This window comes from Aspergillus brunneoviolaceus (genome assembly GCF_003184695.1).
Source record: "Aspergillus brunneoviolaceus CBS 621.78 unplaced genomic scaffold BO95scaffold_31, whole genome shotgun sequence".
Lineage (NCBI taxonomy): Eukaryota > Fungi > Ascomycota > Eurotiomycetes > Eurotiales > Aspergillaceae > Aspergillus > Aspergillus brunneoviolaceus.
In genome coordinates, this window is record NW_020290761.1 from 239,077 (window position 1) to 256,058 (window position 16,982).

Here is a 16,982-nt window from a genome sequence, read left to right on the forward strand (position 1 = left end):
GAACGGGCCAATGCCCAGGCACCACAGGGTACTAAAGGACACAGGTGGCTGCGAGAGACTGGAGCATAAGATGTAGGTGAAAACCAATCGGATGGGGCAGGAGAGCGGGTGGCGATATCCGCGACGAGCCTAGGTTGATTGCGACGGAGTTGCGACTTCGGTGTGAGTGGTCCGGCCCGGTCGAATGATTGGGGATTGGGAAAAGAAAAGGGGGGCGGCACTTCGTTTCTTCCATCAAGTGTTTCAGATTTCATTTCGCCTGACTTCCGCTCCCCTCCGTCACACTAAATTAGACTACCTAAACTATCATGGATCACTTCCTTTCCTTCTCCCTATGATTTGTGGCTTCAATTGGTTCGGTGTTCTCGCCACGTACAACGCTGACAAACCTATGGTCGACGGTCCGGGCAATGATTAGTTGCGCGGCTCACCTGGTTTCGTACACACAGCTTACGAGGCAAGCAGGCCTATCTGTGCATTGGTCGTCACTCACTAGTACACTACGGTATACGAAGGGAGTACTTCCAAGTGCTATGGTGCGATGACCGTTTTCGACAGCCGACGCCACATATGCAATCGAAAGGCCCCCCGAAATGTGGCGGCGGATGTGGTTCGGTACGGAGCTCTGATCAGATTAGTCGTGCATCTTCCCAAGGTATACCCAGTTCAACCTCTGTTGCTGTTTAAGGTGCGATGATCACCTGTGCGAACCGGCTCGCGACGCGACTAGTTTGAGACTCCCGTACTCTAGAGTGGTGAGTGGGTTGCTTGTCTGGGACAGTTCCACTGACGGGAAAAGGAACGATCGTCGCATGGTGATTCGAACGCCTGGAGATGTCGGATCGTGATCTTCTACCGCGCCTGATAGACGACTTCGCCACTTCGACTGCCACCGAGTACACTGTGCTGCCGGATGTGCAATCCCCTTTATTGGGGATCACCGTCTAGGACAACTCCGTTGGACCAAGAGTCGGGTTGATCCTGTGAACCGGGATGATTCGCACACACGGCCATTGTGGCGATTAAACGTTTTCAATCTCTTCGATAGGCGACTATTCTTCCGCATGACTCTCTTCTGTTCTGCATCTGGCATTCCCGCGTTCATCGCGGTGTAGTGGTCGTCGGCTCACGCATGCGCGTGTCCTTGGGGGTGGGTTGTGGGACAACCGGCGCGATTGCAGGCTGGTGGTTGATCACACGCTCGACCATATTCGCTTGCGAGCATCGTCGGATCTGCTTTGTGGGTGTCCGATTGGTTGTAACTTGTGCTCTATGCTCCCATGTTGTAGCACGAAGCTGGGGGAGCTTGTGTCTGCACTGCAGGCCCTGCAGTCTATCTACGGACGGAGGAATAAGCTCTCTAGCTTTGCCCCTCTGGGTTCCGTTCGGAATCCGCGGTTATTCCTTCCTGGGAACGGGTGTCTCAGTGGAAGGATTATGGCCATCATGCGGTCGTCTGGTCGGTTTGATGAATTGTAACTGCCATTCTGTGGGCGGGCAACATCCCCCGATCTCTATTATTCTGTGTCTGTGGTTCCCTTGTCCTTGCGGCTTTTGCATCTCGGGCGGAATCGTTGGTGTTGTATTCGCTCACGGGTTACTGGGTCTTCCATATTGGCTCTCTGGTGTGTGCACACGGACTGCTGTTCGGTTGCTTCCCTGGGGCACATCAATATTTAATGGTTTGATGGCGTGGGCCAAGCCTCCGGGCACAGCAAAACTGGGGCGCTTACCGGCTGTCTCAGATCATGTTCACATGAACATGCTCTGCACTTCGTCTTTGATTACACTTTCTGTCTGATGGTGTCATCCATGTAACAGGCTGGATCCCGGATGCGCACTCATTCATGTATGGGGCTGGGTTTACCAGTGCTGTCAGCGTCAGCATTGGGGTCCAAGCCTTGCACGTATGGTTACTGCGTGTGTATCGTAAATTCTGGTTCTGGTGTAATTATGGGGGCTTACTGTGCATGGTTCTCTGGTGTACCCCGTATGCACAAAGATGAGTTGTGTCCCTACTGGCTCGGGTCTCACTTTCTTGGAAGTATATATCCGAACCGACAAAGCGACCAGGAGTAGAGCAGGTATTTCGTAGCAACTATAGACGCGATATTAAAGGTGCTGGGGGATTAAGATCCTGCATTGAACCTGAATAGTAAAGGCAAATCAGTAGGTAAGATCATGGCTGACTGCTGCTGTTGCGACCAGTAATAATTTTGGATGGCAGATGCATTGCTTAGACGACCCTGCAGGCAGTTTGTCATATAATCAAGTATCAGGTCTCTTACCATAAGAAGCCCGGGTGGTCTAGTGGTATGATTCTCGCTTAGGGATACAAACCCAAGCATATCTGCGAGAGGTCCCGCGTTCGATCCGCGGCTCGGGCCTTCTATCTCTTTTTGCCAGCATCCAGATCTCTTTTTTGCATTAACCATAACCATCCCCAGCCTCCTCATCCACGATGATGCAATGCCCTCGAAAGTGCAGAGACATCAAGCGGTGTACGCCCCTGGGGCACCGAATGGGCCAACACTGGGACCAAAAACCCCACATCCATGAATTCTATCGGCCAGTGCCTTGGTTCTTTGTCGCCCGCGGGATCTCGCCCGACGCGTTGCTGTGCCAACCGGTCTCCAGAACTCCCACCGCAATTCAATAGTCTTTCCCCAGTATCCAGCCTCGCGCAGATAAAGCGTGCGAGGAGCTGCGCGTCTATCGACAGTAGATGACCACCGACTGCCACGCCAGCCGCAGGTACTGTATGACACCTCAGATCGCCACAGAGCATCGTCACCGACAACGCGGAGGTGGGGTCGCTGCTGCACTGCAAAGCAACCAGCACCTGAGATATATATCCCGACACAATGGCCCGACTCAACCCCAACAGCCCCATCAAGCCCGCGGTGTTCCGGCCTCAAGCCAAGCCCAAAATCACCCAGACGGTCGTTCGCGAGGTCTCCCAGTATGCGACGTCGTCCGCGTCCGAGGCAGAGGATGAACCCCAGCAACAATGGACAGTCACCACACTGAAGGGACAAACAAAGAGCGACTCGGTAGTAACAACAACCACGACAATAATCGCGAAGTCTCCACAACAACAGCCCGAAAACAAACAACGAAGAGTCCGACACCAAAGAACCGGGACCGTCTCCAGTGGGATTTTCGATATCTTCTCCGATAGCGATGGCGGGTTCAGCGAAACCGAGTACAGCAGCGCGCGGTCCTCAACCCGCTCTTTGTGCGAGACACGGACAACAGACCCTTTGAGACTGTCGCAGATCAATTCTTTGTCCGCAGCCCCTTTGTCCCAACCGCCGCCCTCCCCGCGGCGTAGCAGGTCAACAAGGAAGCCGGAGACCTACAATTACGACAAGGAGAATGACCCTATCGAGCACGAGCACGGGCAGGATCGTGACGTTCCCCCGCTGTCGAGGAACCCGTCGGATGCGTCGTCGTCGTCGTCGTCGTCGAGTCGCTCGCCGATGCGTCGACCAGCGGATACTCGACCGACACCAGGAAGAGGCATGTCGAATACCCGTCGCCTGCTTACGGGCTACCGACGGCCAGAACCCGAGTCTGCCGACGAAAAAGAAGAAAGCGAAGAAGACAATGATGCCGACTCAATGGCTGATTTCATTGTCAGCGACAATGAAGACCCCAGTTACCACAATACATCCGAGGATGAAACAGCGGAAGAAGAGTTCGAGAAGCCCGCGCAGCCCTCGCCCTCGCCGCCCCGAACAACCACAAGAAAGAGATTGTTCAGGGGTCGACGACCGGGCTGCGAAGAAAGAGAGATAAAAAAAGATCTGCAAGAAGATCCAGCTGCAGCTGCCTCGGACAATGCGGTGGATCTGAAACTGGCACCATCCTTGCCCGCCAGATTGACAATGGCAGCCCCCAAGCTGGAGGCCACGCCCAGACGCCTCTTTCAGGAGGAGATCAACCTCGCCGACAAGCTGAACAATCTGCACCTGGAGAACAATGATCCGGCCTTCCAACTTCAGCAGAATCCATTCACGTAAGTCTCCCATAAATACCCCATTCACACCCCTGTCTCTCTGAGAAAACCTCCGGTTCGCATGCTAATATACACCCCCAAGGTCCGGTCAATACGATGACTCTCCAACCAAGAGATCGCAGGCCAACAGAAGCATTGAATCGGCAACGGGGACGACGACAACGACGAAGACCTCGACCCCGCCATCGAGTCCCTCGAAGGGACGCCTTCGATCCCCCACGAAAGACAGACTTCGGGTGCACATCCCGCCCACCCCCCACCGCGAGAGCGCAGACGCCTTCTGGAGCGAGGAAGTGACCAACGACTGGGTTACGCAACACTCCCCCTGCAAGGTCGACGACCTCCTCCGGGAGTTCGACGAGGAGTCTGACGTCGAAGTCATCGACGTGGACATCATGCCCCGGGGAGCCAACCGCGGCAGCCAACCACCAGCCTCCCCCAACCGCAAGCCTCTCAGCAAGACGGCGCTCAAACGCGCCGAGACCGAGAAGAAGAAAGCCGAAAAGGCCCACAAGCAAGCTTTTGACGCCTCCAAAGCTGGCTTCGCGGAGAATTTCTTCAAGACGCTCGACGATGCCGTGAACGACGGCCAAGTCCAGAAACTCGCCGCCACGACCGGAGGCGTGGAGATTGTGTGGAGCAAGACCCTTCAAACCACCGCCGGCCGCGCCACCTGGAAGCGAGTCACGCCAGGCAAGCAGCAGCAGCAGCAGCAGCAGCGCGAGTCCGACCTCAGCGGATCCGACAAGGACACCCCCACCAAAGCTGCCAAACACTACGTCAAGATCGAGCTCGCCGACCGGATCATCGACAGCGAGGAGCGCATCATTAAGACGGTGGCGCACGAATACTGCCACCTGGCCAACTACATGATCTCGGACGTGCACGACAACCCGCACGGGGAGAGCTTCAAGGCGTGGGGCCGCAAGTGCATCGAGGCGCTGCAGGACCACCCGGTCTACGGCGGCGGGCGGGTCGAGATCTCCACCAAGCACAACTACAAGATCGACTACAAGTACGTGTGGAGCTGCGTCGACTGCGGCCAGACCTACGGGCGGCACTCGAAGAGCATCAACCCCGTGCGGTCGCGGTGTGGCCGGTGCCACGGGCTGTTGCAGCAGATCAAGCCCAAGCCGCGCAGCGTCTCGCCGCGGAAAAAGCAGCCGCTGTCGCTGCTGCCGAATGCGAGGGGGCTGCTGGCGGAGGTGGCCAAGGTGATGGATGGGGTTGCCGCTGTGACTACGCTGGATGATTCCGACTAGCCGTGGAGGTTCAATACGATAATGTAGTCTTGATGGTGTTTCTTTGGTGCTCAGTTTCTTAGCGGTGATGCATTGGTGTATTTATTTCGGGGTTTGGTTCTGTACTTAATTGTGGGTGCTGCTGACCTGGTGTTAGGGCATGCCCACTAGCTCAAATGTACAAAGATTATTTCTTGCATTAATGGAAGATTGGAGAACCCGACTTCACTTCTTTTCCCTTTCTATATTTTAATATGTAGGGGGTGTTTGATTCAATTCAATGCTAACCTAGGTATCTATCTATACAAGCGACAATTGCGCCAATAACTATCCATATATGCATGATGCTTCCTTTCCGTATCCATCAATATCGTCCCAACATAAGCATTCACCCTATATTCCACCCAGAATCCAAATCCCCATCCCCATCCCCATCCCCATCCGAGACAACCCCCCCCATCATATCGAGACAAATGAATAAGCTAGATGGAATCAAGCAAAAAGCCCCCACTCCACAACCTCCAACCCCCTGACCAACTCCGCCACCACCCCCTCACCCACCTCGACCTCCCTCCGCAACCCCTCCGCATCCCCCCTCTCCACAAACTCCTTCTCGGGAACGTTCACCAACACCAACAAATCAGTCTCCTGCTCCACCAACCTCACCAACAAAAACCAGCACTGCGTTGTCGTTGTCGTCCCCGCCTGGTCCCCACTCGACCCAGCCCCTGCAGCCCCAGCCCCAGCTCCCGCTCCCACAACCCTCTGCTGCTGCTGCTGCAGCTGCAGCTGCAAACCCACCCCCCTCCCCCCACGCACTGGGGACGTAAAACTAACCCGCCCAACATACCCGGCCACATCCCCCTGAAACTTCTCAAGCGCGACCCTAGTCGGCGGCTGTACGATCGCCAGCGTATCCGCGGGATCGCAAATGTCGAGGAGGTGGTGGAGGGCGGCGGCGCGGTTGAGGGATTCTTGGTCTTGCGGGCTGGTTTCCGAAAGGAGGGCCGGGTGGGCGCGCAGGGTGGCTTGGGCGACGGGGTTAGGGACGGGTTGGTTGAGCTCGATGATTAGGGAGGAGAGGGTGGTGGGCGAGAGGTAGAGTTCTTGGTGGTCGGGGATTTCGCGGAGGGTGCTTTTGCCGGGGAGGGGGGCGTTAGTGAGGTGTGACTGGAATGGGGAAGAGGGGATTGGGGATTGGGGCTGGGGCTGGGGCAGGGCAACGTACCTGGCGTCGATCCAGCCTTGGGGGATGATGCCTTGGATGGCGCCGCCGTAGAGGGGTTGGGGGGTGTAGGTTGGCATTGTTTTGTTCTTCTGGGAGGTTGTGGAGGGGTGGAGGGTGGAGGGTAGGTATTTTGTTGTGTGGTTGTGGTTGTGGGAGTGAGGAGATGGTGTAGTATCTGGGAGAATGAGGTATTTATGTCGAGTGGAGATGTTTTGTTGAAAGCTGAAGGAATAAAGATAAGCTACGGAACAGCTGGGATGGAAGAAGAACTTCACATGATAGCGGGGCTGCGGGGGTCTGGCGGCTTGCATAAATGACTAATTATGCTCGGGCTTGTGACTCACCGATCTATAAGATGACTTAGAATCAACAACATCAGTGCCCTGGACTCATATTGTGACTCAATGCTTTATATCTTAAGCACATAGCGTTGCAGAATGATGTATCTTGCTCATATAAGGCTAGACTTATAACTCTCCCGTTAACCCCTAACCAATCTACAAGTCATGGTCATCAACACCGGCCATCTGGACTCATTTGTGACTCAATGCCTATATCTAGCACACAGCGTCGCGGAATGCGATATGTCACCCACTCAAAGGCCGGACTGAATACCTAAGGAGGCTAAGTAATAACGACCGTCATAGTGCTAGCATAATGTGACTCTACACCAGGTGTATACTGGTATACTGTACAGTCAAGCCAAGCCTAATCCCTGCCCCGAATACTCGCCAACTTCTTCCCCAGATGACTCTCCAACACCAACCTCGCATCCGCCACCGACCTCGCATATTGCTCCACGAGCACCTCCAAACTCAACTCCTCCCCCCAATTCTCCTGCTCCAACTGCACCTCCACCCTTCTAACTGCATCCCTCCACACCTCCTCCAACTCCCCCCTCCACCCCAACGCCTCCGCCAACTCGCACACCCCATCGTCACAGTCTCCCAGCACACACACATCCCCGGGCCTCTTCCCCAGATCCCCCGCCGCCTCCCGATTCACCAAAACCCGGGGCACCCCCTCCCGCACCAACCGGGGTAATTGCGAACACGGCGCGACCTTCAAACTCGTCCCCAGCACCAACATAAGCTCCGCCTCGCGCACCACCGCCTCCCGCTCCGCATACTCGGGGGGGATCTCCTCGCCAAAGAAGACGACATCGGGCTTCACCACGCCCCCCTCACACTCAGCCACCGAGCAATACGGCACCGCGCCCATCCGAACCGCCTCCCGCATTTTCGAATCTGGACACGCCGTCCCACACTTCCAGCACCGCTGGCCCGCGCGCCAGCTTCCGTGCACATTCAACGTCTTATCCGCGGGGATCCCCACCTCCGCCTCCAAACCGTCGACTGCGTGAACAGGAAATGGAGCAGGTTCTTGCGACTCAGTAACAGCAGAAAGGCGTGCGTGCGGGTTGGGCGCAAGGTGCGCGGGTGGCGGGCCCGCGCGATCGCGTAGAAGGGCTCCGGCGTGTGCTTGAAGTAACTGAGGCTGAAGAGGGCCTCCGGGTAGGGGAGGAGGTGGCGGAGGGGTTGCAGCTGGTCGTAGAGACCCGACCCGGGAGTGCGGAAGTCCGGGATCCCCGCTGCGGTGGAGATGCCCGCGCCCACGAGGACGACGATGCGTTGGATCTGCTGGGTGCGGATTTGGTGGAGGATTTGGGGCAGGTCTGTCATTTATCTTACTTCTTTTTAGGCTCTTTTTGGGGGAGGGGTTGGGGTTGTAGAGGGCGGTTGGGGGAGGGGGGGGGGGAGGTATGCAGTTGGAAAATATGTAGATGGGGAGTGAAGAGGGGGTTTTTATGCCTTCAGGGCAAGGCTGCATGCGTATCGAGCATATGGATATGATTGGGCTGCAGTCACCCTTCTCATATGGTGAACACTTCTGAACCGACTCCTCGTAGCAACGGCACAATCTATCCAATTATGGTTCAAAGTTCAATACTCCTTCGACCTACTCTATGAAAAGCTCGTCCTATTTCCAAGTAGCTATGCTATGTCTCGGAATTCCGAAGACCCGTTGAGGTCCACCCGAGCACGGAGATAACCACGGCTGCGTCCTCCATGACCCCCAACTGTCACGCCAGTATACCATCCGAGCCATCACCCTACCAGCCCGCCGCGCAGGCCCATCCGTGTGGCCTTTTTCGCAAAATACCTGAGAACTGATTAAACGCGCTTTTAGAAAGTTTTATATCAAAAGACTAAAACTGTATTGATTACTAATAGTATATAATTCTGATTAACTACTCAACTACCACGCCGAACTATATTTTCTGTATGGGCGCAATCTTTAGAGTCGATTATAAGAATTTATTTAAGTCTAAAAAATTAAAAATATACTAAGAACTGACTATAGAAGTACAGATGTTAAGATTTTGCTCCCTCTAATCCGAACTTTATATGCTTTAGCAGGGCCGTTGGCAGGACTAGCGTGTTTATAATAGGCGCAATTAAAAGTGCTGGCTTTGCTGATAAGATTGATGTCTGAATATTGATAAAGTAAGCCTTTTTAAGATAGAAAGTATAAGGTTAAAACTGGTGGGTTTGTATACTAAGAATAAGAGAGACGCGTTTAAAAAGATTGAATACTCAGTTCTCATACTCTCTACGAGAAATTGAAAGCCGCATATTCTGATTGATCTATACGTATCCACATATATCTAATTAGAAATAGTATATGCATAACTTGAAGCTAGTCCTAGAGCGACTATTCCACGTCCAGAGGGGCTGAGCCTGCTGAGATAATTGAAAAGGTGCTTGAACAGATGCAAGTACGGGCCCTGCTGGGCCCGCTAGAGGCGCGTCGCAACGCCTTGGCCAAGGGAGGAACCCGCAGGTCAGGCCCTCGTATGTTCCTTTTTGTTATCCTGTTTCTTTGTCTCCCGCGTCCTGCTTCCGTCGGTGGTTGTCCTCCGCCTACAGGTATACTTCATGGGACAAAGGACCCGCCAACCTTGGAGCTGACTGGTTAGCCAAATCTACCTCCATCTGTTGGTCTCTTAGAATCACTGCGGAACTCGCTTTTAATGGCTCTCTCTATTAATGGCACCGTCTGTTAATGGTACTGTCTGTTTCCCTAACCACTCAAGCTTTTCCAGGCTGTCTCTTTCTCCCCACCTTCTTCGGCCTACTTTAGCACCTTCCGTTTCTTCCTTCTTATTATAGCTCCTGTCACTGCTACGACACACGATTCGACATGCAATCCGCCAGCGCTTACAGTCCAGTAGCATCGTGCTTATCCACGCTGTCGATTGTTCGAATCATGGCTGCAGGGAAGTGTAACGATTTTCTTACATCAGGGAATATAAGACTACCATGCCCCTGTGAGCGAGGCATTCACCCCATTTATCTTGACAAGCCCAAGCAAGTCAGCCGACTTGATCTATGCAAAGAGTGCAGCCATACACTTGAGATGCATGATGATTTCGAGATTCTGTCCGAAGGTTCGCCGTCTGTCAGTGGTCTAGAGCAACCGCACGTTGAGACCAGTGAAGTATACAAAGGTTATGTTCTGTCTGTACTGCTCTTATATCCTAGCTAATAGTGTGTCGCGGTCACAGTCACGCTTAAGGCGCAGGACCCGAACATCTGTCCTCGACAGGACACAGTTTCAGTACTAGCCGACATTATCAAAAACAATCTAGTTACCCATGTTCGGGGTACTCCTGCGAGCGGAAAGACAATGCTTGCTCGCCTGCTTCGTGATCATCTTATCGAGAACGGCTGGAAAGTCTTTTTCATGGGCACATGGGGAGTACACCTTATTAAATTTGCTCCCGATGATTACGATAACGCTTGGGATGTGTTGGGACTTAAGCTTAGGATCGCTACCCAAAGCAGAATCCAGCAGTCTTTTCCGCTCCAAACTCTCTGCTTCTTGTTGACGAGGCACAGGCGTCATACAAAGATGAGATACTCTGGGGCGAAATTATCAAGGAGCAACTGAATGGTATCGTTAAGAGAGACATGCGAATTTGCCTCGTCTGTTCTTATGGGAGTCCAACCACCGGCGTCGAGCCTGGTATCTTTATCCCAGCCGAATTTACCACGAGCCAGCGCATTACCATCACTCCGCAACAAATTCCAGGCTCCCCGCAAATAGGCCTTTTTTACACCAGGCTCGAATTTGACGACGCTGTTTCCCGAAAATTTCAGCACCAGTATCATGACAACTTCACTCTACATGAGGAAGCCGGTGGCTATATATTCTCTTTCACAAATGGGCATCCCGGAGCTGTAAACGCGATAGTATCCTACATCTATGAAGTATGTTTTGTTTACTATCCATCTTGGCAATGATCTTTGGTCAAGTGTGAATAGAACTATGTGGCTGATTTAGGCTTCAGTAATATCGCAGCCCGATTACACATGGGAAATTACCCGTGATGACGAAACAGCATGTTATTCTCAGCTTGAAAGAAGATGAAGAAATTTGGACGCATCTCGCATCTTGCTCTGTCGCTCGTTCTTTTCCGAAAGGCCCTAAACTGACACCTCGAGTTGTCAATGTCCTTGGAGACATTGCGGAGCAAGGAAGCATCGAATGGGAGGAGAACAATGAAGGGATGGGTCAATGTTATGTGAACGGCTGGATCCATAAGACCGTCGTGCTTGATGCCACTTGCCCTATTGGAAAAGACATGGTTGTTCTTCCGTCACGTCTACACGAGAAGTAAGTTCCTCTTATATGTTACCTCCTTTGAAGAATTCTAAACAGAACTAGGTGGGTCGAAAGATTTGTTGGCGGTATACCAGCCTCTCTGCCCCTACGATTTGATGCGCTTCAAACCCTTTGTTGTGAAGTCCTCGGTCGCTTTTCCGTCATGTCTTTACGACATGCCTCCAAGGGGAAGAAAATGTCCAGCGCATCGACATATAGGGCTGTGGAAGCTCAGTACCAAGACGAGTTCTATAAAGCATTCAGATCGGTTGCTGGGCGGGCGGTTCCAATTTGCTCGGAGCGGTCCAGAACGCAGGACGGCAGAGCGGATTTCTACATACCCGAGAAGAAGTGGGCCATCGAAGTCCTCCGTGACCACAGAAAGATTGACGAGCATGTCTTAAGGTTCCGCGAGGGAGGAGCGTACTATGGCTGGATAGAGGACGGCACAATTCAAGAATGGATTGTCATTGATAGTGCGACTATTTTGCGTAACAAAGGTCAGTTCTGTTCTCTCTGACTTGCTTCATGTTGCTTATAGTCTACAGTTTACCGTGAGCCAAATCTCATCCATGCCATCTTCCTAGCAGATTACACAGAGTTACAAGTCTTTGGTCGGCAGAGGTTATCTATATATAAAGCTCGCCTACAAAATTGATATGAATTTGTCTTTAAGTTAGTATGTGTGTTAAGGCTTACTACGTTCTTTTTGCGGTTGTCCTTCAATGAAAGTTCTAATGCTAGTAGGTTGGTTAATCTTATACTACGAGGTCCTGGTCATCGGGTGACTTGTGATCAGCATCGGCCTGGGCATGCAAAGCACGCCAAATCTTTGTGATTGGGCCTATAGGTTTGGGTAGATATGTATATATTAAAGTCTACTAAGAATGATTTATATAAGTAAAGAATTACGCGAGGAACTATGTAAGCAAGGCTGTTTATGTGAGTAAGGCTCTTTATGCAAGCAAAGCTATTTATGCAAGGATGGCCGCAAGCAAGGGTTTTTGTGCAAGCGAGATTCAAAATACGAGCGAGGCAGACCGCGGCGGTCCTCGCAGAACAATTGAGATTCTTTGTACTCCTTGAGGTCTGTTACGATGTGCTTCGCAATCATGTGAGCCCACGTGGCGCAGTTGGTTAAGAGTAGTACTGTAATGAGAATCAGTGCAAAGCCTGATTATCCGAGGGCGTTGTGGTAATTGATTTGGGGTCATCGACGGATGTTGGAGCATCATTCTGGGGAGAAGTTGGCGAGTATTCAGAGCAGAAGTTGGCTTGAGATCCACTGGCATTTAGCGTAGAGTCCCGTCATGATATGCTGGCACTATTCCAACTACGAGTACTCCGTAGATGCTGCAGACTCGGCAAAGTGCTCAACATGCCGATGGTAGGGCGGGCTCGGTAAGAGCTGCCTCGGTCCCCGAGCCTAGCCCTAAACCGCCGGAACTGGAACTATGGAGTCGACGCTGGCGCCTCATAGCAAAATCTACCTAACTTGAAGCACTACAGTACTCACCAATATGATCAATTCCAAACGAGAGTAACCAGATCAAACACGAGACCACCTACCTATCGACGTATCTCGAGCAGATATTCATCATCTCCAGCTTCCTCCCCCTCCCCCTTTCCACTCCACGCAATCTGCACGGTCTCATACTTCGGTCTCGGCAACACAACCATACAGCCGACCGGCAATCCGGGGTCGTAGCTTCTGATTGATCCGCGCCATCCTCCCACCTGTTTCTCTTGCCCACTACTTACAACGAACCCTTGAGATGAATCTTTTCCCTCCTCCTCTACCTCATGCTTTCCCTCTAGCCCACCAACCCCATTGCCTGTCAGCATAGCGGGACCTCATCATCACCATGTCCTTTATCAGACCGCGCCCCCACCTCTTCCTCCATTCCCTGCATACGTCACCGCCACCACCACCACCAGCAGCAGCAGCCGCACGAGTCCAACTGGCCTACGAGCTCCATCACCACCACCGCCAACCACCTCGCATCAGCAGCAGCAGTAGCCCCTCAACATCGCCAATTCTCTTCCTCCATGGGTTTCTCGGCTCAAAGCGCGAGAATCGGACGATTAGTAGGCAAGCACTTCCCTCCCGACTTGGGTTCGTTGTAGTAGTTCCAACGTCCCCTGGCGTCTTTTCTCCCCCTTCTTCTTATTTCCCGCCGTACCCACTAGTCATGCTGTACCTCAGAAACGATACTGGGAAACCCATGGTAGCTAACATGAGGACTTAGACAACTGGCCAAGGATACCTCTCGATCAGTCTATGCATTGGTATGTTCCTTTCCTTCTCTTGTGGAAATAACCGGAATTACATTGTTGCCGCCGAGTCATGCCACTTCCCATTGAGATTTAGTACCTAGCGATACTCCAGGCACTTGAATTGATTTCGGATAATTTGACACGGAAACAGGATCTGCGCAATCACGGCGACTCCGGCCACCATCCGAAACACGATTATGTGGAACTCGCGCTAGATGTGCGAAGCTTCATCGAGAAGCACCGCATTCGAGAGCCGACGATCATCGGACATTCGATGTATGTGCGAGAAATCTCTTTGCCCACCCGCCATTCTTCAGTCATTGATCTAATCTTTCTCTCATGCTCACAGGGGAGCGAAAACAGCTTTAACCCTGGCGCTGGAATCTCCCCACCTCATCAAAGATGTCGTGGCCATCGACAACGGTCCCATCCATCTGCCGCTCAAATCGGATTTTCTTGGATACCTCCAAGGCTTGGCCCGATTGCAAGAGGAGCGGATCACGAGCCATCGGCAAGCCGATGAAATTCTGGCGGCATATGAGAAGGTAAACTACCTTTACCAATGATGTCCTTTCTTGTTTCCGTTCTAAAATTGATTATCAGTTCTCTGACTAATAATCTAGGACCCCGCCATTCGGCTCTGGCTCATCAGCAACCTCGTAAAGAAACCAAATTCGCCATATCTCGACCTGCGAATTCCTGTGGAGATCCTGAAAACGGCCATGGGGCCTTTGGGCAATTTCCCCTACCGAGAGACCCAGGAAGAAGGAGGATGCAGGCAGTTTCATGGACGGTTACTCTTCCTGAGAGCACTTCGGAGCCATTACATTCCGGAAACGGCATTTCCGACGATATTTTCGTTCTTCCCAGCCTCCAAGATCGTAAATATCGATAGTGGTCACTGGATCGTTCAAGAGAAACCGGAGGAACTCCGGCAAAGTACGTTTGTGCTTCCCCTGCCCAACCTATCCCTCGTTATTATCGCCTGGAGCCGAATGCGCGATACTGACGCTTAGTCCTTCGTTCTAGTTGTTACCGAGTTTTTGTCATAGCCTAGAAAAGGCCCCGTCCGGTGGCCGATGGGCTTTGCATGTTAGACGATTTTCCGAACAAACATGCGAAACCTCCTTGCAGGCTCGACCCAAGATGTTGTTTGTGCATGCAGGGTCGCTCATACACAAGCAGAACCGCAACAACTTTGCAAGCCGGCCCGTGTAACAACATCCTTAGTATGTCGTATCCAGATCACTGTCCAGAGTAGGCCAATAGATTCCTTGCATTTGTGTATCAGTCAAGAACTCGTCCAGTTGAGCCGGAAAAAACTCGTCCTGTGACAAGAACGCGCCCATTGAGGGCTCCATGAAGACGGCACTGCTCCCACCGGCAGCCTGCTGCGTCATAAGTAGAGGCGGTCCGACGTCCGCAATGGACGCGCGCGGCTGGATAGCGGGGACATTCTGATGAGCCTCGACACCTGAAAGCGGTCCCTCGGTGATAGCGTCGTTTGTTGAAGGATATGGATCATCCGCGATTGTAAGACCCTGTATGTCAGTCTTGATCCCATCCAGGTGTTGGCAGTAATCCCTAGCAGGATAGTTTCCAGCATCGCGTAGTCTTTCGAGCAGGTGACTGGCAAATTCAAACTTCTGTCGATCTTCTTCAGGACTGTCGGTGAGCAGACTCGCGATAGCCAGGATGGTAGTAGCGGAGAAGAGCTGCTGGGTCGTGAAGCAGTTGAATGTCCGCACCGATCCTTCGCTCCAAGCTTCGGTGATGATGTTGAGTGAGTCTCGCGCGCACTGGATACATGCTTCTGCGAGTGTTCGTGTATCAGTGTGGAGATGATCCATGCTGGGTGAATTTACCCCAGCCGTCATCCGAACGCGAGTCACGTAGAGGAGGACAGGGCGAGTGGTCAAGATCAAACACTGGAAGGGTCAGTCGGGTCACTTTTTAGGCAACAACAGAATCAAGCCAACCTGGTTGAAGGAGAGATGGAGGTCCATCGTGGCGGGTCCTCGATAAGAGCCGTTTGCAGTCGCCCTCAAAGCCTCTGGTATAGTCCGATACCAGTGCCGAAGATCCTTCAGGGCACTTTGAACCCGACCCAAGAAAGGGCTAGAGTATGTACTTCGCCCGTAGAGTGTCCTGATAATCCTGTTGGTCAGCCTGGCAAGAGAGATTCTCGACGCAAGAGAATCGGTGCACTGAAAATCCACAGCTTGGATCTCGGTAAGTTGGATCTCCTTAGGAACATCAACAAAGATCTCCTCGTCCGAGACTGATATTGCTTGGCTGCTGATAGTTGCACACTGATGATCGAGGAGATAGGAAGTCCACCAAAGTCGATTTAGGTGTTCCCGAGTACCTGCATCATGAATTTGAGAGTCCGGTACGTTGAAGTGTAACCCCATGACGATGCAGTGCCGAATGGCGGAGCTGGCTAAGAAGTATGCAGAATGACGCCTGTTGACGTGTAGCGAGAACAGAGCCTAGAGCACCCTTCAGCAAAAGGGAAAAAGACAACGGAAAGACATAGGCGCCCATTCTGAGTTGCAGTATACTTACCAAGATCAGACAGGTCTCCACGTAGTCAGTGGTGGGCCGTTCATGTAAGGCACCGTACGCCTTGCTCGCATCCTTGAAGAATACCATACCCGGTACCCCGTCAGGTGAAGTTTTACCCTGGCTTGAATAAAGCTCCCCAAATGCGAACAACGCAGAGATCTTACATTTAGAGAGAGGGTCTAGCGAGGCTGGCGCTTGGATGTACTTGTCAAATAGGGACCAGGTGGCACTTTTCCGCACAATGTGATAACGCCCGTCAAAGTATGCTAGAGCTGTTTTGAGCAAGAAGCGGGCATGTACATGGTTCAGCTCAGGAAGGACGCAGTCAGGCACTGGATCATTTGCAGGATAGGCTGTCCTCGGAATGTGGTTTTGGGGCCTCTTGGAGATAGTTTGACGGATTCGAGTTGCGAAGGCCGGATCAGCAACCTCGCCTATCAGGATGGGAATTCGGGAAGAGTTGACAGGCAGGAACCACGGTCTTTCATCCATCAAGGGGTTTCGAGTCGGTTCTTCGAAGTGATCCGTTGTTGGGCTCGTTGGCGTAGGCTCTGGGGCAGGCTCTGGGGCAGATCTAATTCGATCCCCAGAGCGAGCGCGCAGAGCATCATTTTCTTGAATGAGTCGGTCGAGATAACAATTTCGGACCCCTTCTTCAGCCAAGATCCACAATCCCAGGTTTCAGCATCAGCACACACTTTTGACTGATCTTGATCTGACGATCTCGCTTCGGATATATACACTCCGACACGCAGTCCGATTGCACACAGGTCTTACAGGGGGCGCCTCCGGGGCATCGGACCTTCCTTGCATGACACCTTTCGCAGCTAGAAGACAGTTATAGAAGTTATTGCTTTGATGCCGCTGAGCGGAACGGATGAGCACTTACGCGACCGATTTGGATTTGCGAGCAGACCCGGCTAGACGCCGATCCACACCTCTAACCTTCTGGCTCCTGTCTGGCGGCATTCGAGTAGCT

The 16,982-nt window shown here is 52.5% G+C and overlaps 6 protein-coding genes and 1 non-coding gene across 7 annotated transcripts; 4 read left to right on the forward strand and 3 right to left on the reverse strand.

Annotated features, from left to right (window-relative positions):
- Nucleotides 1-2,296: 2,296 nt before the first annotated feature.
- On the forward strand, nt 2,297-2,387 carry BO95DRAFT_t132. The gene has a single exon. It is a non-coding gene; the product is annotated as a tRNA-Pro (tRNA).
- A 31-nt stretch (nt 2,388-2,418) lies between these two features.
- BO95DRAFT_514167 (SprT family zinc-dependent metalloprotease) lies at nt 2,419-5,410 on the forward strand. Its single transcript, XM_025591659.1, has 2 exons — nt 2,419-4,021; nt 4,104-5,410. Exons 1-2 carry the CDS (start codon nt 2,865-2,867, stop codon nt 5,281-5,283), a joined length of 2,337 nt encoding a protein of 778 aa, XP_025442580.1. The 5' UTR covers nt 2,419-2,864; the 3' UTR covers nt 5,284-5,410.
- Nucleotides 5,411-5,754: 344 nt separating this feature from the next.
- mog1 (Ran GTPase-binding protein MOG1) lies at nt 5,755-6,724 on the reverse strand (the record flags this gene model as incomplete). The annotated part of the gene is made up of 3 exons (XM_025584261.1): nt 6,491-6,724; nt 6,064-6,397; nt 5,755-6,030 (listed from the first exon to the last, which is right to left on the reverse strand). Exons 1-3 carry the CDS (start codon nt 6,565-6,567, stop codon nt 5,755-5,757), a joined length of 687 nt encoding a protein of 228 aa, XP_025442581.1. The 5' UTR covers nt 6,568-6,724.
- A 161-nt stretch (nt 6,725-6,885) lies between these two features.
- On the reverse strand, nt 6,886-8,172 carry BO95DRAFT_514169 (DHS-like NAD/FAD-binding domain-containing protein; the record flags this gene model as incomplete). The annotated part of the gene is made up of 2 exons (XM_025591660.1): nt 6,886-7,768; nt 7,840-8,172. 2 exons carry the CDS (start codon nt 8,170-8,172, stop codon nt 7,199-7,201), a joined length of 903 nt encoding a protein of 300 aa, XP_025442582.1. The 3' UTR covers nt 6,886-7,198.
- A 2,008-nt stretch (nt 8,173-10,180) lies between these two features.
- Nucleotides 10,181-11,816, forward strand: BO95DRAFT_452931 (uncharacterized protein; the record flags this gene model as incomplete). Its single annotated transcript, XM_025588183.1, has 5 exons — nt 10,181-10,300; nt 10,321-10,764; nt 10,896-11,170; nt 11,222-11,658; nt 11,707-11,816. The coding sequence occupies 5 exons, from the start codon at nt 10,181-10,183 to the stop codon at nt 11,814-11,816; spliced, it is 1,386 nt and encodes a 461-aa protein (XP_025442583.1).
- Nucleotides 11,817-13,023: 1,207 nt separating this feature from the next.
- On the forward strand, nt 13,024-14,451 carry BO95DRAFT_362392 (putative alpha/beta hydrolase; the record flags this gene model as incomplete). Its single annotated transcript, XM_025582577.1, has 5 exons — nt 13,024-13,274; nt 13,408-13,447; nt 13,587-13,711; nt 13,785-13,980; nt 14,059-14,451. 5 exons carry the CDS (start codon nt 13,024-13,026, stop codon nt 14,449-14,451), a joined length of 1,005 nt encoding a protein of 334 aa, XP_025442584.1.
- A 210-nt stretch (nt 14,452-14,661) lies between these two features.
- BO95DRAFT_463413 (fungal specific transcription factor domain-containing protein) lies at nt 14,662-16,495 on the reverse strand (the record flags this gene model as incomplete). The annotated part of the gene is made up of 3 exons (XM_025588991.1): nt 14,662-15,363; nt 15,415-15,927; nt 16,004-16,495. The coding sequence occupies 3 exons, from the start codon at nt 16,493-16,495 to the stop codon at nt 14,662-14,664; spliced, it is 1,707 nt and encodes a 568-aa protein (XP_025442585.1).
- Nucleotides 16,496-16,982: the final 487 nt, after the last annotated feature.

Excerpts from the sequence above, each read along its gene's own strand:
- BO95DRAFT_514167 (XM_025591659.1), top strand. The coding sequence starts at position 2,865 with ATGGCCCGACTCAACCCCAACAGCCCCATCAAGCCCGCGGTGTTCCGG. Across the intron at positions 4,022-4,103 it reads CTTCAGCAGAATCCATTCAC|GTCCGGTCAATACGATGACT; the intron begins GTAAGTCTCCCA and ends TACACCCCCAAG.